Source organism: Canis lupus, chromosome 4, assembly GCF_048164855.1.
Source record: "Canis lupus baileyi chromosome 4, mCanLup2.hap1, whole genome shotgun sequence".
Taxonomy (NCBI): domain Eukaryota; kingdom Metazoa; phylum Chordata; class Mammalia; order Carnivora; family Canidae; genus Canis; species Canis lupus.
Genome location: NC_132841.1, coordinates 19,264,396 through 19,290,687, shown reverse-complemented (window position 1 = coordinate 19,290,687; position 26,292 = coordinate 19,264,396). Strand labels below are relative to the sequence as shown.

Genomic DNA, 26,292 nt, shown 5'->3' with positions numbered 1-26,292 from the left:
AATTACTCTAGCTAAGACTTCCAGTACTATGCTGAATAAAAGTGGAAAGAGTGGCCATGCTTGTCTTATTTCCTATCTTGGAGGAAAAACTTTCAGCTTTTCATTATTTAGTGCAATAATGATGTGCTTGTCATATGTGATCTTTATTGTGATGATGTATAATCCTTCCATATCTGTTTGTTGACAGTTTTTATCATAAAAGCTATTGAATTATGTCAGATGCTTTTTCTGTGTCTAGTTAGATGATCATATGGTTTTAATCTTTTCTTTTAATAATGTATATATCACACTTATTGATTTGCATATGTCATACCATCCTTGCATCCCAGGACAAATCCCTCTTGGTCATGATGTATACTCTTTTAAATATGCTCTTGATTCAGTTTGATAGGATTTTGTTGAGAATTGCTGTACATCAGGGATTTTGGCCTCTACTTTTTCTCTCCTTGTAGTTATCCTTGTCTGGGTATGATATCAGGGAAATGCTGGCTTCAAAATTAGTTTGGGACTGTTTCCTTCTCTTCAAATTTTTGGAAAAGTTTGAGGAGGATTGGTATTATTTTTTTCTTTAAATGTTTGGTAGAATTCACTAGAGAAAACTTCAGGTCTTATGCTTTTCTTTGTTGGGTGATTTTTAATTATTGATTAGTCTGACACAAGCCTCACTTCCACAACTCTGGGATCATGACCTGGGCTGAAATCAAGAGTCAGACACTCAACTGACTGAGTTGTCTAGGAGCCCCAGGATTATTTTTTTTATGGTTACCATGAGGCTTACATAACACATTTTATAGTTTATTTTAAACTGATAATGTAACTTTGACAGTATACAAAAACCATATACTTTTTAAAAACAGATTTATTTATTTATTTATTCTTGTGGGGGAAGAACAGAGAGAGAGGGAGAGAGAGAAAATCTCAAGCAGACTCCCTACTGAGCATGGAGCCCAATGTGGGGCTCAATCTCATGATCCTGAGATCATTACCTCAACTGAAATCAAGATTTGGACACTCAACCAACTAATCCCCCCAAAATATATTTTTATATTTTATATTAACATTTTTGTTATTCCTATTATAATTTAAATTTTTTAATGCTGTGTTCATTAGCAAATATTTGTAGATTTGGTTATTTTAATACTTTTTAAAACTGCTATGCTACAGTTATAAGTAATTTATCCATCATCATTACAATGTTAAGAATATTTTGAATTTATATATTTATCTTTACTGGTGACTTTCACATTTTCAAATGTTTTCATGTTCCTAATTAGTGTGCTTTGTTTCAACTTGAACTCTTTAGCATATTTTATAATGTGGGCCTAGTGGTAATGAACTTTGGTTTTGTTTGTCTGGGAATGTCTTTATCTTTTCTTCTGAAAAACATCTTTGCCAGTTATGGTACTCTTGGTTGCCACCTTTTTCTTTTAATCCTTTGAATATATCATTTCACTTTCTCCTGGCAATCAAGATTTCTGCTGAGAAATGTGATGATAATTTTATGGGGGCTCCCTTGTATTAGAGAAGTTGCTTTTCTCTTACTGCTTTCAAAATTCTATTTTGTCTTTGACTTTTGACAATCTGATTGTAATATGTCTAGATGAAGATCTTTTTATATTTAATCTGTTTGGGGTTCTTTGTACTTCGTGGATCTGGGTGTTTATTTCCCTCCCCAGTTTGTGAAATTTTTTTTGGTCATTATATCTTTAAATAAGATTTCTGAACGTTTTTCTTTCTCTTCTCCTCTGGGACTCCCATAATATGTATATTGATTTTTTTGGGTGGTGTTCCGAAGACCTGTAATTATTCTTTACTCTTTTTACTAGTTTTTTTCTTTTTGTTCCTCTGACTACGTAATTTCAAAAGATTTGTTCTTGAGTTTATTGATCCTTTCTTTTGCATGTTCTAAGCGATTCTTGACCTCTTTAGTAGATATACAATTCAGTGATTGTATTCTTCAGCCCCAGAGATTATTTTTTATGATTTCTGTCTTTATGTTAAACTTACCATTTTGTTCATGTATTATTTTCCTGACTTCATAGAGTTGTCTGTTCTCTCTCTTACCTTGGTGAACTTGTAAAGATGATTATTTTGAATTATTTTTTAGGCAATTAGTAAATCTCCATTTTTTTAGAATCAGCTGTTGGAGCTTTATTTTGTTCCTTTGGTGATACCATATTTCTTTGATTCTTCATGCTCCTTGAAACCTTGCATGCTGTCTCATTTGAAGCATGACTGGCTTCAGGAGAGAAAGATCTTCACCAGTCAAAGATGCTAGAGATAGTGGGTTCTCTCAGACTCTTTCTATGTATGCACTTGGTTTATTCCTCCTTGTTCCCCTGGGGGTAAGGTCTTAGACTGTGTATCTTAGCTTGATCCTGCAAAGCAAGGCCAGGTGCAGGTGCTGAGATTCTTCTGTTTATCTTCCTGAGAGCTTTGCCCTGAAGTGTTCAAGGTTATGTACCTCTTCCTAATCCAGCAGATACAGCTAGATGCTAATATTTGTGTGCTCTGTGGGAGCTCATATGTCTGCAGGAGAGCTTGGGATGTTGGCTACAGGGAGAAAGGGGTTACATGGAATGCTGGTAGTACATTTTGGCTTGTTGTAGGATCTATAGGCAGAGGTCCTACTGGGTTATGGACAGGGTTCTTATTAGAAGCCATACTCCAATTAGTAGGATCTGCCAGTGGTTAAAATTCATGCATTGGTTGTTCTGACCTCTTGCCTTTTTCTCTCTCTTACCTATCCCAAGACTATTAAGCTTTCAATGTATGGGTATGGAAAGATGGATGTGGGCCTTTTGGACAGCCTTTTCACAAGGCTGGGGAAGCTGAGGGCTCACTTTGCTCTCACTTTTCCTAGCCCAATAAATTGTAGGTGAAGGCAGTCTCTGTAGGCTCTAGGCTGTGCTATCTTGACACAGATAAAGGGAAGGTAGTTTTTTTTTTTTTTTTTTTTTCCTCTTCAATGCTCTGTTCTTTGGTTTTTTGCTCCACAGGGGTGCTGCAACTTCTCAGCTGTACAATAAGACTTTTATAAAGGTATTCTGGTTCATGGGTCATTGTTAAATCAGTTTCTATGAAGTGTGGAACCTATTTCATCATCTTACTGATGTTTCGGAAAGATAATTTTTTACTTCAGTAGATATCACATATCCATTCTACTTTATAGAACATTCAAGTTATATAAAAAACTCTCACCTTTTCATTTATTTGATGACAAAGAGAGTAAAAACTTTTATAGAATGTAAATAGGAAGACAGTAGTTTTAGGCAGAATCAAGAGGCCTGCATGTGGGTATCAGATGTCAGAGTAGGCAATAGTTTGAGTTTAGATGAGATGAAAGAATCTGGCTTAAGGGTCAAGCAGGTAATAATCCAAAGGTAGGATTGTTTGAGAACTGGTCTTATAGAGCAGGAGCTACAGTGAGCTTAATCCTATAAGAAAGGTTGTTTTCTGATGTGAAGTCATAGGCAGAACATCTAAAATTACATTTCTTCTAGCAATACTTATAGATAAACATTTGAAATTTAATCAGTTTTACACATTATAAGCTGGAGACATATTAACTGTTTCTAACACATCTTCTAATGGCATTTGAGCAAGCAGTTCTTTTGTCCTCAGTGTCTCTTCTTAGTGATAATATCACATTGAAGAGATCTTTTCAAAAAGATTTTAATTGGTTTAATAATTGTTATGAAACACTGGAATAGAATATTTGTGCTAAATTAGTCAGGCAAAGAAAGACATGGTAAAAATCGCAAATGAAATAAGGAGGTAGATTTAGATGTAAATGAGTCCTTGATGGATGGCCAAGTCTATGGTAGAGTTATTGTCTATTTGAGAAGATTATGCACTGGATAAAGAAAATGTTAAAATTGATATTTGTAAAATTAATTTCCTTTCTATTTTTTTCATTTTTTTGTTCATATAAAAGAGAAAAATGGAGAGACTCATTAACACAGGAGAAAAATAGGAAGGAAATAGAATCATGAGAGGAAGAATTATTCTGGATAATCTCAAGACATTTCACCAATTATATAAAAGATCTATTTCTAGTTGTATTTTATATAGTATATGAACATTACATAGTACTAATTCTTTTTTTCTAATTGTTTTGAAACGTTTTGTCTTTCTGAAATGATTTTCTCTTCCAAGCTTGGCCTAGAATTGAAGTTTTAAAAATTTTATCCTACTTTTGATTTCCAAAGATTTATCATAATGTAATGTAGGGCAATGATTAATGTAAGATATACATATACACACAATATATGTACACCTCTGTATATGTGTGTATACATATATGTAAGATTATACACTGATCATTCTGTGTGTTTGTGTTTGTATGTGTATACTCACATATGCACATACATTTTGAAGATCATTATATGATTTCATTTTATGCTACAGGTTCTCCAGAGAGCTTTAATTTGATACTAATTCTTTCTCCAATTACCACATTATGGTTAAATCTTGGAAGGGCTTCTTTTCTTGATATATTTTAATAAAAGAACCCTTAAAGCCTCATATTATCCATCTTTTCTTCATAGGCCATAGATTGTGTTGACTTCTGTTGCCTGAAAACTTACATAAAATGGAAACATTAAAAATATCATGTCAGGATCCAATAGTGGGATATAGCTGGAACTTATAATAGATCAAATGGAAGATAGTGTTTTACTTATTAAATGAATAATTAAATTCAGAATTCTCTTTGATATGTTAGTGTTGAGGTTAATTAGAGTGTATGATTTAGAGTGAGGCATAATAAAAATAATATTGAAATAGGTATTATACAACCCAGAAACTCCTCTGAAATCACTGTTTATTTGCCCAGTGACCTTGGGCAAGAGAGCCTCAGCTTGACTCATCATCAGTTGAAATGTGTAGTTAACAATATCTTTATTGCCCTGAGATAATATATGTGAAAATATTACATAAAGTTCTATATTAAGGTGACTACTGTAAATAATAGTTAATATGTGCTATGCACTATAGTAAGCATTCACATAGTTCTTACAACAGTTTTATGAGACATTAATATTTCAGTTTTACAGATCAGGAAGGTAAGGTTCAAAGGGTATGCTACTTGATTGAGCTCACAGTATTGATGAGTGGGAAAGGCAGGATATGGATATGAGTTTGTCTGACACTAGACTTGATGCTCATAATTGCACAATTTTTATCTCTCATTTGAATAATAATTATTACCTAGAATAATGCATGGAAATGGAATTTTCTTTATTATCACCTCTGAATTATAACTGTGAAAGAGAAATAATATTTATTTTTCTTAAAAACAATGCAATGGAGTTCTAATTATCAAAATGTATTCTTCCTTTAGAATTTAATTGTCTTGGATCCGCTCACAGTGACTGAGGAAGAAATTAGACCATCACTAGAGAAGCGTCTTGAAGCTATTATCAGTGGGGCTGCACTATTAGCTGACTCTTCATGCACTAGAGATTTCCATCGGGAACGGATTATTGCAGAATGCAACGCCATTCGCCAGGCTCTCCAGGATCTGCTTTCAGAGTACATGAACAATGTAGGTAACTGGCTTTCCACCAATCCCATACACTGATATGTGCTGAAGTTCTTTCTGTGTACAAATGTGATAAATTATAAATGAGTACAAGTGTTACATAGGTTGGCTTTCTGCTTGGGTGCTGCTTACAGAGTACAGCATTGATATAGTAGTTTCTAGGGATGGGATCCAACTGTGTAATTGTTTTGTTTGAGGTGGTATTTAAATATTAGTTGAGGAAAGGAGTCAATGTTAGAGAAAAGAAATGAGTTGGACATCAATTTAAAGGATAAAAGGAAAATGATGAGAAGGGCAGGATTATGTTGGTGAATAACAAAATTAGAGTTTAGACAGTATTAGATAGGGTTAATGCTGCAGAATCAGGGGTAATTTTTGAAGGTGTAAGGAGCTCATGTAATTTGTAACGTTAACTCCTAACCTTTTTCACATGTGACATAATGTCACAATTTTTTTGGAGTTTTAGCTATCTCATAGGAATAATAAAAATGCTGTCTAAATTTAGAGAGATGCAAAAGTATTTGTTTCAAGGTGCTTTTAGTTTCACTTCATCATCTTTATATATGATATATTCATTTCATATGTACATATCTACATCGATCTATGGAGTATCTATGCCAATTCTTACATTCAAATCTTATTGCTGTTTTCAAAATAGAGAAGAAAGCCTTGAAGACATTGGAGGCATATATTGTTCATAAAGCTTCCTTAAATAATAGAGCTAAACAAAATGAAGGATTTATATAATATATATAATTAATATATAATAATATATATTTATAAAATATTTTGTTCATCTGCCTTATAAATGGAATAATTAAAGAATTATAAGGGTACATTTTGAAAATTATTAGTTAGAAAGCATATGACTTTTTGGTGTGAAGTTGAAGATTTAGGATTGTTCAGGATAAGTAATTTATATGAATAATTGAAATGTGCTAAAATTAGTTAATAAGTTTTAAGGCTCCTTCTGCACATTTGATGTATCTCCATACTCTTAATATTTGATGACTTTGGCTCCCGACCAAAAATCGTTTGCCTGTCAAGAAATCAAAGTTGTAAAGCAGATTGTGTTAATAAGAACAACATGTTAGTAACATCATATCCTGCTTCTAAGCTAGAATATCTCCATTTTTAGCATATGATATATTCTTTTTCTATTTCCAGTATTTTTTTATTATATTTTATGGAAAATCATGACACAGCAAAAGAAATAGAAAATTATATAAAGCAAATATGAACCCAGAGAACATATATATTCTTAAAGATTTTTTAAGGGAAGTCATCAGTTATAAGAAACTCAAAAGATAATATTGTATTGGATTTCCTTCTCTCATGATCTGTAAACTATTAAAATTATTCTCATATTATAGATAAAAATACAATTATATTTAAGTTATTTTATCTCTAAACTATAAAATTATAGATAATTTCACTTCATCAGATATAGATAAAGTTGTTTTATTCCTTTAGATACAAAAGTGAACAGATACACATGCACAGTCACCTACATACATAGTCAAGGATGGCTACGTAATTGTGGAGCTTGATGCAAAATGAAAATGCAAATATTTTTGTTCAAAAGCAGGACAAAAAACTTTTTCCCTTTTCACAGTCTTGATTGACCCAACAAAGGTAATTTTTATTTGCTATTTAATGTTTGTCTCTCTAGTGTTTAGGGATACTTGTGGGAACATGCAGACCCTCACAGGTATCTGTGGCTTTTCCCCATGACTGTGACCCACTTTGCCTTTTGCCAAGGGTGACAGCGATTGTTGGGTGAGGGAGGCAGAACTAAATGTAAGTCTAGGACATATGCTTCATCACTCCATCAGACTGTGATATGAGAGCATTAAAGGCCAACCATGGGGTTCTTTCTGAGTATGGGGCCCTATGTGCAGTCACAGTCCCCAGAAGCTGGTCCTGTACATCATCAATACATATCACATAAGTGATTTCATGGCTCTCTTCAACTTTGGGTTAAAAACTATTTGAGTCAAAAATACTCATACCAAAGTTGAAGTGATGGGAACATTCTACCCTGGGAGCAATCATTAAGAAAGGGCATTATATCTAGATATTTATAAACAATAATAAAACCAACTGAAAGTTGGTCTGCTTTTTACTATCACTGTGTTCTAGCAATTCTAAATGTTAAGTGAGAAAATGTTTTCCTCAAAACTTTTTCTAAGTTCTAAACAATTACTGTGGTTAGAATTGACTTTTAGTAATATGTATTATGATTCAAATTGCACATTTTATTATTATACTTTAATAACCATTATATTCCTTATACATTTAAACAGCAGATTCAAAATAAACAATGATGACACAATGATTGTAAAGACAAAAAACTAGAAATAGAGTCACTTCAATTCTCTTATTTTATGTGATCATTTAGAATTTTTATTTCAATTTCTAAATTATGACAGTGGAACAGTATGAATTGCCAGGGGTAATATTTGTGTTAAGTAAATGCAAATTTTATACATGTGAAGTCCATATGTAAAAAACTTTTTTCATTTGTGTAATAATTTACTGACTTTGAGTACTAACTTTGAAATTTGTTTCCCTTTTAAGATTTGTCCATTGCTTTAAAGTTAAAGAACATATCAAAAGAATAATGATTATTACTGAAAAGTAATTTTGTCAAACAGAAAAGAGATGTTTAAATATCAACTCCAGTTATCTACTTCAGTGCTACATGAGGCACTGAAAATATATATATATATATATATGTATTTTTCTATGTTTTACTTCTCTTTTTCTTAACAGTGGTTTACTCTGATATTCAGTTTCAAGGCCCATTTGTCAAGTAAAATTTATATTACTAATATCCTTCTGTTAGATATGTTAGTTTTAAAACAAGGTAAGTTCTGTGTTAGAAGAGTGAAGTGGAAAGAAGCTTCTTCAGTTATAATATGCAAATAATTAAGATCAGAGGTAAGTAGCTTTTTTTTAAGTCATTTTCAGGTAATTATCTTAACTCACATATATATTTTTTAAGGATAGCCTCAATGTAGGAATTTAAATGTTTTTCAGTTATTTAATTGGGTAGGTCCTACTACCCTTCATGCTTGATGGAGGCTGTTTTCTTCTTCCTTCCTCATTCCCTCATGTTTCCTTGTTCCTCTTCTGGCATAGAAGAGTAAATGCCCCTGAAATACCTCTCTCTAGTGGCACTTTCCCATTTTTAGCTCTCATCCCTGTTGGAATTTCTATGTTTACTTGCTGGACAGGAGCTCTAAGAGAGTGAGAATTATCTCCCCAGCCATTAGCACAGAGACTTGCAAGTAGTTGGTGCTCAGTAATTATTATGTGGATACAGGTAAATTGAATTTAGTGTTTGCTTCTCAGTTTTTTAAATTAAAGTAACAGTGTGCCTAAAGCAATTAATTTGTATTTATTTATTATATTAAATGATAACCATGGAGAAAACATGGAAGGATTAATAGTAAGAACAGAAATATAGGAAAGGAAAAAGAACAGAGGAGAGAAAACTGTTCTTTGGGTGATCTTAGTATATATATATATATATATATATATATATATATATATATATATATTATAGCAGCACTATATATATATATATATAGTGTGTATGTATATACACACTATATATATATATATATATAGTGCTGCTATAATTATAGCAGCACTATATATATATATAACACTATATATCTTTATCTATCTATTCCTTTCTCTTAGGATATAATGTTAAATACTTATTGAGGAAGGCATTTTTTTTTTTTCAGGGAATGAAAGACTTAATGTGTGTGGGTAATGTCTGGTGATCTGCCCTAATGTTGGTGTTGAGGTCAGAGAAGGAGGAACTAAATTTATGCAGTGGAGGTTCACATGATCAGAAATCCATTTATATGCACATTATATTAACATCCTATTATAAGTACAATCCATTAATAATGAAAAATGTGAATTCGTAGTATTATGAGAAAACACTACAGAAGCAGTGTACTAGCTCCTTTTCATAAAACAGTGCAGTGTTTTAGGCCTTATAGTAGTATCTTGATTTAGACAATGAATATTGGAATTAAACAGCAGGAACCAATCTGGAAGAATAATGGGATATATTATCAGAATACATTCCCAAGTTTATTTTTATTTTAGGATTATATCACAAATGATGTTTCTTTATAACTGTTTCATCAACTTTAATGAAAGGGAATGTACTTTGCTGGTATTAGCTGAGCTCAAACCTTTCTCAGAATTTGCTCAAGAATTTTAGGATAGCTGTTGTACTTTAGTCCTCAACTTCCAGTTTAAAGAATGCTGTGCAGGAAACCACAAATGTTGGAGAGGATGTGGAGAAAGGGGAACCCTCCTGCACTGTTGGTGGGAATGTGAACTGGTGCAGCCACTCTGAAAAACTGTGTGGAGGTTCCTCAAAGAGTTAAAAATAGACCTGCCCTATGACCCAACAATTGCACTGCTGGGGATTTACCCCAAAGATACAGATGCAATGAAATGCCGGGACACCTGCACCCCGATGTTTATAGCAGCAATGTCCACAATAGCCAAGCTGTGGAAGGAGCCTCGGTGTCCATCGAAAGATGAATGGATAAGGAAGATGAGGTTTATGTATACAATGGAATAGTACTCAGCCATTAGAAATGACAAATACCCACCATTTGCTTCGACGTGGATGGAACTAGAGGGTATTATGCTGAGTGAAATAAGTCAATTGGAGAAGGACAAACATTATATGTTCTCATTCATTTGGGGAATATAAAAAATAGTGAAAGGGAATAAAGGGGAAAGGAGGAAAAGTGAGTGGGAAATATCAGAAAGGGAGACAGAACATGAGAGACTCCTAACTCTGGGAAACGAACTAGGGGTGGGGGAAGAGGAGGTGGGTGGGGGTTGGGGGTGACGGGCACTGAGGTGGGCACTTGATGGGATGAGCACTGGGTGTTATTCTTATGTTGGCAAATTGAACACCAATAAAAAATAAATTTACAAAAAAATATAAAAAAAAGAAAAAGGAAGAAAAAAAGAATGCAGTGTCTCATTTGGTGGGCCTGGTTTGCTTTTCAGATTAGTTAGGAGCTTTTGTAATTGGGCTGTTGACAGAGTAAATGCTTGATAATTATTGAGACACAATAAAGATAACTGTGAAAACTTAAAGCAAGATTAACACTCATTGTAACCTGTGGATGTTTTATGTGAATGTGACTTCAAGACTTCAAATTTTGTAAGCTTGTTGAGTAGAGAGGTTCAGCAATGGGAAATTAATATAGTTTATGTTTTCTCAGACTCAGTCCACATGACCAGTTTGAGTCTAGATGACTTTACTTCTTAAACAGATCAGTAAGTCTTGATCATTTTTTTGACTCAAACTCTATTTAGTTAAATTCAATGTCTTGTGACATTAGTAAGAAATTAGTAGGAAATTAAACCAGATGGATCTATAACAGAAAAAACAGACAACCACTTAGCATTTTAGTGATTATGTATATTTGTCCTGATATTTTCCATATATATATAATCTTTTTACATCCATAGGTCAAAAGTCTGACAAGTCTCACTGGGATAAAAAAGTAAGTGTTAGCAATGCTGCATTCTTTTCTGGAGTCTCTAGGGAGAAATCCACTTCTTTGCCTTAACTTCTAGAGGCCATCCACATTCCTTATAGCCTTTCTCCAGTTTCACAGCCATCAATGTCACGTTTCTTTGAATCTGTTTCTGTCCTCACATCTCTTTCTCTGACCCCAGCCAGGAAATGTTTGCTACTTTTTAGGACTCATGTGATTAGATAGGGCCCATCCAAATTATCCAGGATAGTCATGCCATCTCATGGCTCTTATCCTTATTTACATCTGTAAAGTTCCTTTTGTCATGTAATCTGCTCACAGACTCTGGGAATTAGGATGTGAGCATCTCTGGGAGGCCCATGACATACACTAATTTCAGTCTTCCTTCCAGTCGCTTCTGTGGAATCATCACTCCTTACATTTTGAATCTATTATTTTGAATCTTACTTACTTCAAGCTTTATGCAAGCTGATCACATGTCTATTTCATTTACTATTTTCTTTCAAGCCTCAGGAACAATACTTAGCATTTAGAAGAGCTACATTGTATTTTTGAATGAAAGTATAAAATAAAATTATTGCATATTGTATATGCCATATAATAGTGAAACAGCTTCTTTGACATTAAATGAAATGAGCTCCAAGCATCTACTAGATTTATATGATGGATTGACTGTTATAAAAGGTCTTATTTTGCAAAGTATAGGTCTCTTCTAAAAATCAGTGTGAGTATTCAGAAACATAATTCTCTCATCACAGTCTCTTCATTTGGATGCACATATATATTCTAAAACAAGATTTTTACTAATTAAAAAATATATTCCAAAGAATATTCAGAATCAGATGTTTAATTTTTGTTTTTTAAAACTTAGAAGTATATTTTTCTAAGGAATTTCTGCTGTTTTTCTTATACTTTCAGGATTCGTTAGACCTAGTTCAACTTCTCTGATGTACAGAGTAATTAAGGAATTCATGTGGGTGGGGCAGAGCAAGGAGGCTCTCTAAAGAAGGAAAGATTTTAGAGGGAAATCCGTTGTTTTTCTTTTAATTGGTGATCTTTCTATAATTGGTGAAAATGGAGTTGGAGGTGGGTGGCCGTCATACTTTATACTTGGTACTTTACTATAGGGAGTATTAGAGAGTTTAGTGAGCAATAGCTAAAGTAAATGAATCAGTTTTGGCTATATGGGAGCAATTTGCATTTCCAGACATCTTACTTCCCACTATTTTCTTCTTTTGGTGTTTTATGTGGAAGTGCATTGCTGGTTCTCATTATATGCTTGTTGAGTGAATAAATAATCAAATGGGCTTGCTTTTGATATTCAGAGGCCTATTTCATTTGTAAGTCATGGATTTAATTTATCCCCTCTCCTGGGGAATTACAAAGATTCACTAAAGACAACAAGGAGATGTTAAAGGGTTTTTCTTCATTAAAAGTCCACTACCTCTTTTCTGAAAATCCATTTTAGAAATAATTTCAGCCTTATTTTTCATGATGATAAGATAAAAAAGTTAGGATGATCTATATGCAATGATTTTAAATGCTAGAGACAAGTTAGAACTAAAATTCTAAAAATGTAAAGGTAGCTTCCAAGTCCCTTCTCTTCCTTTCCTCCTTCCTAACTTCCTTCCTTCCTTCTATCCTTCCCTCCCTCCTTTCATTCTTTCACATAACTGGCTTTTCTAACACAGAGAAGAAGGCAGAAACTTAACAAAATGTGAAGGTGGAGGAATTTATCCCAAATGAAAGAACAAGATAAGGTCATGGCCAGAGATCTAAGCCAGACAGATATAAATAACATGTCTGATGGAGAATTTAAGGCACCAATCTTCAGGATATTCACTGGGCTTGAGAAAAGAATAAAAAACATCAATCAGCAAGATCCATAACTCAGATATAAAAGAGTTATAAAAGAATCAATCAGAGATGAAAAGTACAATAAGCAAGATTAGAAACACACTTGATACAATGAACAGCAGGCTAGACGAAGAGGAATGAATTAATGACCTAAAGACAAAGTAATGAAAAGCAATGAAGCTGAACAAAGGAGAGAAAGAATTATAAAACGCAAGAATAGACTTAGGGAACTCGATGACTCCGTCAAACCATTTGCATTATAATATTCACATTATAGGGGTTTCAGAAGAAAGAGAAGATGGGGAAAATGTATTTGAAGAAATAATAGCTGAAAACTTTCCTAATCTGGGGAAGGAAACAGATAACCAGATCCAGGAGGCACAGAGGACTCCCATCAAAATAAAAAAAATCAGGCCAACACCAAGACATATTGTAATTAAATTTGCAAATATACTGATATAGAAAAAATTCTTAAAGCAGAAAAACAAAAGAAGTCATTAACTTACATGGGAGAACCCATAAGAGTAGCTGGAGATTTTTCAACAGAAACTTGGCAAGCCAGAAGGGACAAAGTATTGAATGAGAAAAATCTGCAGCCAAGAATATTCTATCCCGCAGGGCTATCATTCAGAACAGAAGGAAAGATGAAAAGTTTCCTAAATAAAGACTAAAGCATTCATGACCACTGAATTAGCAATGCAAGAAATATTAAAGGGGACCCTTTGAATGGAAAGGAGAGACCAAAAGTGACAGTATAAAGGCAGGAAACACAAAAGCAATAAAAATTTTCTGTAAAAATCAGTCAAGAAACTCACACAAATATATATATAAAACATATGCCTAAAACATAGGAGGAGAGGAGAAAAGAATTGGTTCAAACTTGAATGAACATCAACTTAATATAGATTATTTATAGAAGTTATATACAAGCCTAGTGGTAACCATATATCAAAACCACTAATAAACATGCAAAGAATAAAGAAAAAGAAATACAAATATATCACTAAAGAAAATTAGCAAAAATTGCAAGTGAAAAAGACAAGAAAGATCAGAGAAAATCTCCAGAAACAATAACAAAACAATTAATAAAATGGCAATGAATACATATCTATCAATAATTACTTTGATGTAAGTGGACTAAATGCTCCAGTCAAAAAACATAGGGTATCTGAATGGATAAAAAAACAAGACCCATTTATATACTGCATGTAAGAAACTCATTTTAGACCTAAAGATACTTGCAGATTGAAAGCAAGGCTTAGAGAAACATTTATCATTCAAACAGATGTCAAAAGAAAGCCAGGCAGCTATACTTATATTGGACAAAATATACTTTAAAATGAAGACTATAACAAGTCAAACAAGGATACTCCATAATAATAAAGGGAACAATCCAAAAAGAAGTTATAACAACTGTAAATGTTTGTGCACCCAATCTGGGAACAGCCAAATATATAAAATAATAAATAACAAACATAAAGGAATGAATTGGTAATAACATAATAGTTATAGGGAACCTTAACACCCCACTTACATCAAGGGGCAGATCATCTTAACAGAAAACAAACAAAAAACAATGGATTTTAATGACAGATTGGACAAGATGAACTTAACAGATATATTCAGAACATTCCATCCTAAAACAGCAGAATAAATATTTTTTTCAAGTGCACATGGATCAATCTCCAGAATAGATCACATATTAAGTAAAAAAAAATGCCTCAACAAACAAATACAAAATGATTGAAGTCATACCATGCACCTTTTTTGACCACATACTATGAAATTAAAAATCAACTACAAGAAAAAATCTGTAAAGACCTCAAATACATGGAGATTAAACAACATGCTACTAAACAATTAATGGGTCTCTCAGAAAGTCAAAGAGGGAATAAAAAATACATGGAAACAAATGAAAATGAACACACAATGATCCAAAACCTTTGGCATGGAGCAAAAGCAGTCTTAAGAGGGAAATATATAGAATAAAGCCTAACTCAAGAGACAAGAAAAATCTCAAATAGATAAACTAAGCTTACACCTAAAGGAGCTAGAAAAAGAACAACAAATGAAGCCTAAAGCCAGTAGAAGGAAGGAAATAATAAAGATTGGAACAGAAAAAAAAAGTAAAAAAAAAAAAAAAACCCTAAAAAAAAACAATAGAACAGATCATTGAAACCAGGAAAAAGTTCTTTGAAAAATCTATAAAATTGATAAAACTCTAGCCAGACTTATCAAAAAGAGAAAGGATCTAAATAGAATAACAAGTGACAGAGGAGAAACAATAACCAACAGCCCAGAAATACAATTATAAGTGGGTATTATGAAAAACTGTATGCCAACAAATTGGGCAATCTGCCAGAAATGGATAAATTCCTAGAAACATATAAATTACCAAAATTGAAATAGGAAGAAATAGAAAACTTGAACAAACTGATGACCAGCACGGAAATTGAATCAGTAATTTAAAAACTAAAGAAAGAAAAGTTCAGACCAGATGGCCTCATTGGCAAATTCTACCACACATTAAAGAAGAGTTAATATCTATACTTGCATACTACTCCCCCGCCCCCCCAAAAAAAAAACAGAAAGGAAGGAAAACTTCTAAATTCATTCTATGAGGCCAGCATTACCCTGATACCAAAACCAGATAAAGACAACGCTAAAAAAAAGAATAGGCCAATATTTCTCAACAAAATACTAGCAAACAGAGTCCAAAAATACATTAAAAGACTGTTTATCATGATCAAGTGGGATTTATTCCTGGGTTGCAAGGATGGTTCAGTATTCACAAATCAACCAACATGATACATTACATTAGTAAAATAAAGGATAAGAACCATATGATTATTTCAATAGATGAAGAAAAAGCACTATTGAAAAAGCATTTGATTAAGTATAACATCCATTCATGATAAAAATCCCTCAACTAAGTAGGTTTAGAGGGAACATATATCAACAACATAAAAAACATTTTTCATATATGAAAAACCCACAGCTAACATCCTCCTTAATAGGGAAAAACTGAGAGATTTTCCTATAAAGTCAGAAACAAAACAGTGATATCTACTCTCACTACTTTTATTCAACATAGTACTGGAAATCCTAACTAACCACAGCAATCGAATAACAACAAAAAATAAAAGGCATCCAAGTTGATAAGGAAAAAGTAAAACTTCACTGTTTATAGATCACATGTTACTATGTATAGAAAATCTAAGTCTTACCCCCAAATTGCTTAGAATTGATAAATGAATTTGGTAAAGTCACAGCATACAAAATCAATGTACAGAAATCTGTTGCATTTTTTTACACTAATAATGACACAGCAGAAAGAGAGGTTAAGGAATCAAATCCATTAAAAATTACACCAAAAACAAGATTTTTAAGTATAAAGCTAACCAAAGAGGCAAAAGACCTATACTCTGAAAACCTTAAAACGCAGATGACTGAGATTAAAGATGACACAAAGAAATGGAAAGACATTCCATGCTCATGGATTAGAAGAACAAATATTAAAAATGCATATTGCATATACTACTGAAAGCAATGTAATGTAATCTCTATCAAAATACCACCAGCATTTTTCACAGAGTTAGAACAGACAACCCTAAAATTTGCATACAACTACCAAACACCCTGAATAATCAAAGCAACCTTGAAAAACAAAAGCAAAACTGGAGGCATCACAATCATGGACTTCAAGTTACATTACAAAGCTGTAGTGATTCAGATATTGTGTTAGTGGTACAAAAATAGATCAGTGGAACAGAATAGAAAACTCAGAAATGGACCCACAAGTATATGGTCAAGTAATCTTTGATTAAGCAGGAAGGAATATCCAATGGGAAAAAGACAATTTCTTCAGCAAATGGTGTTGGGAAAGCTGGCAGCAACATGCCAAAGAATAAAATTGGACCACTTTCTCATACCACATACAAAAATAAATTCAAAATGGATCAAAGGCCTAAATGTGAGTCCTGAAACCATAAAAATCCTGGAAGAGAACACAAGCAGTAGCTTCTTTCACACTGGCCATAGCAAATTCTCTCTAGATATGTCTCCTGAAGCAAACGAAGCAAATAAAAAATAAGCAAATAGGACTACATTAAGATAAAAAGCTGCTGCAGAGTGGAGGAAATAGTCAACAAAACTAAAAGGCAACCTACAGAATGGGAGAATGCAAATGACATATTTAATAGTGGTTAGTATCCAAAATATATCAACTTATGAAACTGAACACCTAAAAATGAATAATCCTACTAAAAGACAGGCAGAAGACATGAATAGACATTTCTCCAAAGAAGACATACAGATGGCCAATAGGCACATGAAAAAGATGCTCAACGTCACTGATCATCAGGGAAATACAAACTGAAACTATAATGCGATATTACCTCACACTGTAAGAATGGCTAAAATCAACAACACAAGAAATAACAGTGTTAAAAATAGAACTACCTTATGAACTATCAATTGCACTATTAGGTATTTATCCAAAGGATATAAAGATACTGATTCAAAGGAGCACATGTATCCCAATGTTTATAGCAGCACTATCAACAATAGCCAAATTATGGAAAGAGTCCAAATATGTATTGAATAATGAATGGTTAAATATATGGTAAATATATACAATGGAATATTAGTGATTAAAAGGAATGAAATCTTGCTGTTTGCAACAATGTGGAAGGACTATGCTAAGTGAAATAAGTCCATCAGAGAACAAATACCACAGGATTTCACTCATATGTGGAATTTAAGAAACAAAACAGATAAACATAGGGGAAGGAAACAAAAATAAAATAAGATAAAAACAGAGAGGGAGGCAAACCATAAAAGATTCTTACCTATAAAGAACAATCTGAGAGTTGCTGCAGGGGAGAGGGGGGATGGGCTAAATAGGTGATGGGCGTTAAGTAAGATACTTGTTTGGTTGAGCACTGGAGGTTAAATATAAGTGATGAATCACTAAATTCTATTCCTGAAACTGCTACTATACTATGTTAACTAACTTGAATTTAAATTTTAAAAAAATCATGGATGCCCCTGCTAGAAGGGAAAAGATGAAGACAAAAGAGCTATCTGGTATAGAAGATATAACCTTTGAAACTTTGAACTAGGGGATCCCTGGGTGGCGCAGCGGTTTGGCGCCTGCCTTTGGCCCAGGGCGCGATCCTGGAGACCCGGGATCGAACCCACGTCGGGCTCCCAGTGCATGGAGCCTGCTTCTCCCTCTGCCTGTGTCTCTGCCTCTCTCTCTCACTGTGTGCCTATCATAAATAAATAATAAAAAAAAATAAAAAAAAAAAAAAGAAACTTTGAACTATGCATTGCTCTTTGCTTGGAATATATAAGTCCTGCCACTTTAAGATATCCTCCATTACTTTTTAATTATTTTCATTTTACACAAATTACCTCATTCCCTCCTGTGTTCTCCCTTTATCTGGTTAGTTTACTTTTAAAAAAATGGCTGCCTACTTTTTTTACTTTAGCTTTTCTATTTTTTCTTTAATTTAAATTCAAGCTAGTTAGCATACAGTATAATGCTAGTTTCAAGTACACAATATAGTGATTCAACACTTCCATATGGCACCTGGTACTCATCACAAATGCACCCCTTAATCCTCATCCCCTATTCATTCATTCATTCATTCATTCATTTATTCATGACAGAAACACACAGAAAGAGGCAGAGACACAGGCAGAGGGAGAAGCAGACCCCATGCAGGGAGCCGATGTGGGACTCCATCCTGGGTCTCCAGGATCACACCCCGGGTTGAAGGCGGCGCTAAACCGCTGGGCCACCAGGGTTGCCCCTCATCACCTATTTAACCCATTTCCCAACCCACCTCACTTCTGGTAACCAACAGTTTATTCTCTATAGTTAAGAGTCTGTTTCTTGGTTTGTCTCTCTCTCTCTCTTTTTTTCCCTTTGATCATTCGTTTTGTTTCTTAAATTGTACGTATGAGTAAAATCATATATTTGCCTTTCTCTGACTTAATCTTGCTTAGCATATTACTCTCTATCACCATCCATGTTGTTGCAAATGGCAAGATTTCATTCTTTTTGATTGCTAATATTCCATTACATATATTATATACTATATATATATATCACATGTTTATCCATTAATCAGTTTATGGACATTTGTGCTGTTTCTATATTTCCATGTCTTGGCTATGTAGATAATGCTGCCCAAAACATCAACGTGCATGTATTCATTTGAATTAGTATTTTTGTATTTTGTGTTAAATACCTAGTAGTGTGATTGCTGGATCATAGGGTAGTTCTATTTTTAACTTTTTGAAGACCTCCATAGTGTTTTCCAGAATGGGTGCACCAGTTTACATTCTCACTAACATTGCAATAGGGTTCTTTCTCTTCATCCTTACCAATATCTGTTTTTTCCAGTGTTGTTCATTTTAGCCATTCTGACAGGTGTAAACTGGTGTCTCATTATGGTTTGTTTTGTATTTCCCTGATTATCAGTGATGTTAAGCACATGATTTCTAGTATTTGTGGGGAAAGTTAGTTGCTCACTTTAGGTTTCAACTGATCCTTTCCCAAGAAATGTGTCTCTTTTCTCCACAGTGTTTACGCCCTGCTCATGTAGTTCTTGGATGTTCCTGCTAGTTTGTTTTTAAATGTTGGAGTTCAAAGTTTTTTGTTACATAAAAAAAGGAAACAGGTTAAATGATAGAAATGACAATAATCAAGTAGGAAGAAAGAGTGTTGGCATGAAATGTTTGTTAGTTCAATGTTGTACAAAAAATAGTGGTTTTGAGCTGGGCGTAGTTCCTAGCTAGGAGGTGATATTTGAATGAAGAGAAAGATTGTTGTATTAGATGAAGTAGAAGCTGACTCTGAGGTAAGGGTTAACACATTGAAGGTACACATGAAAGGAAGTGAAGAAGATTTGCAGTAGAAGTCCTAGACATCACTTGGTGAGCCCTAGAGCTGAGATGGCTGTTTGCAGTTGTCCCAAACTGAGATGAATCTTTGTCTCCCTGTAAAGGGTCACTCATAGAAGCAGTGTCACTTTGGACAAGAGGCTGCCTGCAGTTGAAGGCAACACTTAGGGAGGGACACAGCTGTGGGTCATCTGTAGTTGATATTTCCTATAAAGGAAAGTGAATCACCATAGAATCCATTATAATAGTTAATTGAAAAAAAGTAATATGGTGGGTTTTTTTTTAGTGGACTTTGAACAATGGAATATTATTCTGTGTTAGCAATTACAGTCAGTATATTTGGCCTTCCATAGTTTTTAACTTACTGTTGGTAATGTTAAGGAAATTATTAGTTATTATTAACCATATAATTTGTAATCCAATTTAGAATACTTTTGAGAGATCAAGATGATCTATAATAATTAACAGGCACTGATCTATAAAAGGTGTAAGTCAGGACTGTCCCAAGCAGACATAGATATATGGTCACCTAGAAATTATGTGACTATTTATATATTACAGATGGAATAATACATATGAAGGGTTTTAAGAGGACTTTAACCTATTTTATTGATAGATTCTGCATTGGCCATAAAAGATAGCTAAAACATAAAGTTTGGTTAAAATTCTATTAGTGTTGTTGCAGTTTCTAGTCACATCATTCTTCTAGATTCACTGTGCTAAAAGCTAGTGATTTCTGAGTCTTAACAATCACAATTTTAGTTTTTCTTTAAAGATTTTATTGGTTTATTCATAAAGAACACAGAGAGAGAGAGAGAGACAGAGACATAGGTGGAGGAAGTGGCAGGCTCCCTGTGGGGAGCCTGATGTGGAACTCGATCCTAGGACCCTGGGATCATACCCTGAGCCAAAGGCAGATGCTCAACTAATGAGCTACCCTGGTGCCCCACAATCACAATTTTAGTTGTCAAGGGGAATCAAACAAGTAAGTAAGCAAAATAAAGCACAATAAAAACTGTAATAGTTGTTAGTACTAAATACAATAATAGCACCAAGTAGGGAGTAGTAAGCTCCTCTGTAGTTGATCAGGGAAGGCTTCATGAAGGAGAATGTTCTAACACTTGCTTTTGAAACATAGACAGTTTGGAATTTCAGAAAGGGGTCACAGCTGTGCAAGGGCACAAAAGCAGGAATCAACATTGTGTGTTTAGTGTGGGAAACATAAGCGTTTGGTTTAGATGAAATGTATGGGAAAGAAGGACAGATGACATGTAAGACTAAGTATTTACAAATTTACAAATAGATTTCTTTCAAATATTTGATAAAATTTCTTTGCTTTCAAAACAAGTCAAATTTCAATTTAAGCCTTTCTTTAATGCTAACCAATTATGAGTCCCTTATAATATCACCTTAGCTATTTTATCTTTATAAATCAGTTTCTATTTGTGATATCGTGTTTCACAATAAGAAGTTTGTATTTGGTATTTGTCTCTTTTCCTGGCATAGAGTTCCTAAAGTCCTTGGAATTTTATAAGTGATGAGAGTGATAAATGTATCTTTTGTTGTATTGATAAGGTGATTTTGGATCGAAGGATGAGTATTGGTTGCCAGGTAAACCAACCCTGTGATCAGAAGATTATAACTCTCAGTATCACCCCCTGACCTCCTGGGGATAGGGGATAGGCTGGAAGTTGAATTCAATCACCAGTGGTCAGTAATTTAATCATTCAGGCCTATTTAATGAAGCCTCCATAGAACCCCATAAAAATGGGGTTCTAAGAGCTTTCTTATTGGCAAATACATGGAGATTTAGGAATAGTGGCACACTCAAGGACATATCTTGCACCCCTTCCCATATACCTTATCCTATGTATCTCTTCCATTTGGCTATTTTTTGAGTTATATCCTTTTATAATATACTAGTAATCTAGTAACTAGAATGCTTCTCTGAGTTCTGTGAGTTGCTCTAGCAAATTTATTGAACTTGAGGAGGGTGTTATAGTAACCTCTTGGAAGGTTACTATAACAAGTTACTATAACAAGGTAGCAACTTGGAATTGGCATCTGAGGTACTGAGGAGGTAGTGACAAATTTATAGTACTGAATTCTTTTTTTTAAAGATTTATTTATTTATTTTAGAGAGAGAGAGCATAAGCAGGAGGGGCACAGGGAGAACCAAAGAGAGAGAATCTCAGGCAGACTCTGTGCTGAGCCTAGAGCCCAATGTAGAGTTCCATCTCACGATCCCAAGGTCATAACCTGACCTGAAACCAAGACTCAAACACTCAACTAACTGCACCACCCTGGCACCACTGTAGTACTGAACTCTGAACCTATGGAATCTGATGTTATTTCTGAGTAGATGGTATTCAGAATTGAGTTGAACTGTGGAACACTTTGCTGATGTTCTGAGAACTGCTTGTTGGCATGAGAGAAACTGCCTCCTGCCACATTGGAATTAGTACTAGAATATTTTATCATTGAAACATATTTTTGAATGAATTTGTAGGTAGGCTCTGAAAAAAAAGTTATCTTACCTTTGTGATATAACTTTAGGATCAAAGTTCAGTTCATAGCTTTATTTCTATGCTGAAGTAGGTTTAGCAGTCAGACACAGATAAGCAATTTGTGTAGCTGATTTGCTTGACTATTTGCTACACTTAATAATTAATTGGAGAAGACTATTAGTGATCTACAAATTGCAAATTGTGCTATTTTTTGGTTCCTCTTTTTGCAACATAAATATTCATATGTTTTTAAGTCTTGTAACCACAACAAAATAACTTACTGAATTCTTGACATGAATTTACTCACTTGTTTTCCTCTGAAAAAAGAAATTGAAACTAGGTTTGCCTAAGTTTTTTCCTAAGAGGTAACTATTCCATTTTGTATCTGACAAAACTTAACCAAGGTTGTTGATTGACAAAACTTTATCATTCCGATAAGTTGTTTACTTTAATGTACTAAGGCAACATTAACTGTTTCAGTTTGATATTTACATAAACTTGAAGCAGATTGAGTGTGATTCAGTCTGATGGACCTATACCTCATTTGAAAATACTTTTTTTCATTTATATATGGCAAGAATATATAAGAAGTTTTATCTCCCTATAAAAAGTTTATTACTGGGGTGCCTGGCTAGCTCAGTTGGTAGAACATGTGACTCTTGATCTTGGGGTTGTAAATTTGAACCCCACATTGGATTAGAGATTACCTAAAAATAAAATCTTAATTTTTTTTTAATTAAACATTATTGGGGCACTTGGATCGATCAGTGGTTAAGTGTCTGCCTTTGGTTCAGGTTGTGATCCCACGGTCCTAGGATTGAGACCCGTATCAGGCACCCCTCAAGGGGCCTGCATCTCCCTCTGCCTATGTCTCTGCCTCTCTCTCTGCGTCTCTCATGAATAAATAAATAAAACCTTTAAAAAAATAAAAAATAAAATTAAGCATTATTATTTCTTATTTTTTAAAAGATTTTATTTATTTATTTGACAGCAAAGCAGGGGGAGTGGCAGGCAGAGGGAGAGGGAGAAGCAGGGAGCCAGCTAAGCAGGGAGCCCAACGTAGGACTTGATCCCAGGGCCCTGAGGTCATGACCAGAGCTGAAGGCTGATGCTTAACTGACTGAGCCACCCAGGCGCATCTTAAAAAAATTTTTTTTAGTCCTATCTGAAGAGGAAGAACAATGCTCCCACCTCCTGCCCCTGATATTCACACTCTAATCGCTGAAACCTATTAGACAAGGGACTTTGCAGATGTGATTAAGGACAGGGACTTTGAGATGGAGAGATTTTTCCTAGATTAAATGGGTGGGCCAATCTAATCACAAGAGTCCTTGAAAGCAGAGAATCTCTCCTGCCTGGATCAGAGAGAGATGAGATGAAAGAAGGAGGAGAGATTCAAAGAATGAGAGAGAGTCAACTCACCATTGCCGCTTTGAAGATGGAGGAAGGGGGCCATGAACCAATGTATGTGGGTGGCTGCTGTAGCTGGAAATGGCCCTCAGATGACAGTCAGCAAGAAAACAGGGTTCTCAGTCCTATTAAGCACAAGGAACTGAGTATTCCAACAAACCAACTGGACAAGTACACAGATTCTCACCTAGAGCCTCCTAAAAGAAACAACCCAGCTGACACTGTGATTTTAGCTCAATGTCCTACTTCTGATCTATAGAGATGTAAGGCAATAAATTTGTATTGTTTCAGCACAAAGTTTGTGTTAATTTGTTTGTGTTAATTTGTTGCAACCACAATAGAAAATTAATACACAATCTTAATCAAGGGTCATGTAGTTTACTTTTGTAGAGAAACTGTGAGCAAATTTGAAATCTTCTGTGAAATGAATTGCTGCAATTACATAGTAAGAATGTACATATATTAAAATCTGAAATATATATTTAAATCTCAGGAAAAGCAATTAGTTTTATAGACATACCAAAATATTGATTTTGCATGTGCTTATGTATCTCACATAAGATTTAGCATGAAGTAATTAAAATGCCTGAAAACCATTTAATGATATAAACACCATGAACACCATGTGGTACTACACAATGGAAAATATGATTTAGTTTATTTTCTGAGCCAGTGCTTTCCAATGGAAAATTATGCAAACTAGAATAATATGTCATTTAAAATTTTCTAGTAGCCACATGCAATGAAATGAACAGGTAAAATAAGAAATTTTATTTAATTAACTATATGCAAAATATTTCAAAATATAGTCATAAACATTATCGGTGAGGTAGTTTACAATCTTTTTAGTACTACGTTCTTGATATCTGTTGTGCATTTTACATTTATAGTACATCTGGACTTGCCACACTTCAAGTGTTCAGTAGCACTTGTGGTTAGTAGATACTGTATTGGACACCATAGCTCTGTGCAGAAATTCTTTCCCCACCATAGGGCTTTGGATGCCTGATAACCTCCATGTTTCTACCACTTTAATAAAGCTACTGTTAGAAAAGGTAACAAAAGAAAAAAGAGACAGAATACTTAGGTCAGGGAGAAGAGCTATAGCGTCATGCTGTCATTTCTGGTGTTACCCAGTAAAAAATAAGCAACTGGTCTTTTACGCTAGTATATTGGAAAAAACCCAAACTTTCCATATGTGGTAAATTACAAATTTCCAAAATGGTCACAATAATATCTCCATTTTGCATATTCTTTATTGGTTTGACTGCCTTTCCTCCATCATTATGTTGGAGTGTAATACCCTTTTTCTTGAACATAGGCTTGCCTTAATGACTTTCTTGATCACTTAAATGTGACAGAAGCCAAGTTCTGGGACTTCTAAGGCTAAAAGGTCCTTTCACCTTCCATGTAAATCTCTTAGAATGATCAGTCTTGGGATACTCCCTCTCAGAACACAGTTGGTACATTGTAGGAAGTCCAACCCACATAGAGAGGCCAAAACTAGGTAGGCACTTTGGCTGACAGCCTCACCTGAGTTTTTATCCAAAAACCACCATCAATTACCAGCCCTGTGACTGTGCTTTCTTGGATAGCCAACTCAAAATGACTGCAACTGAGGCCAAACTTTGACCTCAGCTACATAGAGACCTGTGTGTGAAATCCTGGCTGTGTTCAGTCATACTTCAGAACTATGAGAAAGAATAAAAAGTTGTTGCTTTTAGCCACTAAGTTTTGGGATGGACTCTTATACGGCAACGGATAATCAAAATACTATAGAATTTGATTGGAAAATACTTTACTTGGAAAAGAACATGAAGAATCAGAATCACACTAACACCAAATATAAGAAACTACCTACAAGGTACAGAGGACAGAGGTAGATTGTTCCCTTAGCTATAGTGGTCAAGGGTTATTAATAAAAGCTTTTTGAGGAGAAAGATGAAATTGATAATTACTAAGTAGAGGTATTTAGATAAATCTGTTAATAATCCATTATGTGTTAAAGTGAAACAACCCTAGATATCCTTATAATAGAGATCTGGAGTGGGTAAACCTTATCTAACTATAAGTTAAAATTCTTGTGCCCAATGCGAAAACAAAACAAAAAACTAGGAAAGTGGTCCTCATGCAGAATTTCATTTTAATAAGGCTTATTTGTGTCTGGGTATGCTTATACCATAATGAGATCTATAATTGCATTTAAGAAGAGACTTGGAAACTTTTCCAGGTAACCCACAAATGATATTCTCAAAATGTGGTTGATGATTACCTGCTCTCTTTAGTGGTATTGAATCAGAATCATTGAATACTAAGTGATTATATGATTTTTGCTACAAAACAGCCACAGGCAAATGTTTATTCAGCTTCTTATGGTTTCTAAGTCTCTCTTTCTCCTTGGCAATTTTAAACATAGTACAGGGGAGCAGAAAGAGAAATATGCAAAACCCTCACAAAGTTGACAATACCATAAGTATGGCAATTGGTTTATGACTGGGGAGAG

At 34.1% G+C, this 26,292-nt stretch overlaps 1 protein-coding gene across 8 annotated transcripts in view; it reads left to right on the top strand.

Moving 5' to 3' along the window:
* CTNNA3 (catenin alpha 3) overlaps window positions 1–26,292 on the top strand; it is a 1,664,912-nt gene that overhangs the window by 452,416 nt on the left and 1,186,204 nt on the right. For all 8 annotated transcript variants that reach the window (XM_072823257.1, XM_072823258.1, XM_072823259.1 and 5 more), the window contains exon 7: window positions 5,345–5,548. In XM_072823257.1, coding sequence (XP_072679358.1) covers window positions 5,345–5,548 — 204 coding nt within the window. The remainder of the gene's footprint in view (window positions 1–5,344; window positions 5,549–26,292) is intronic.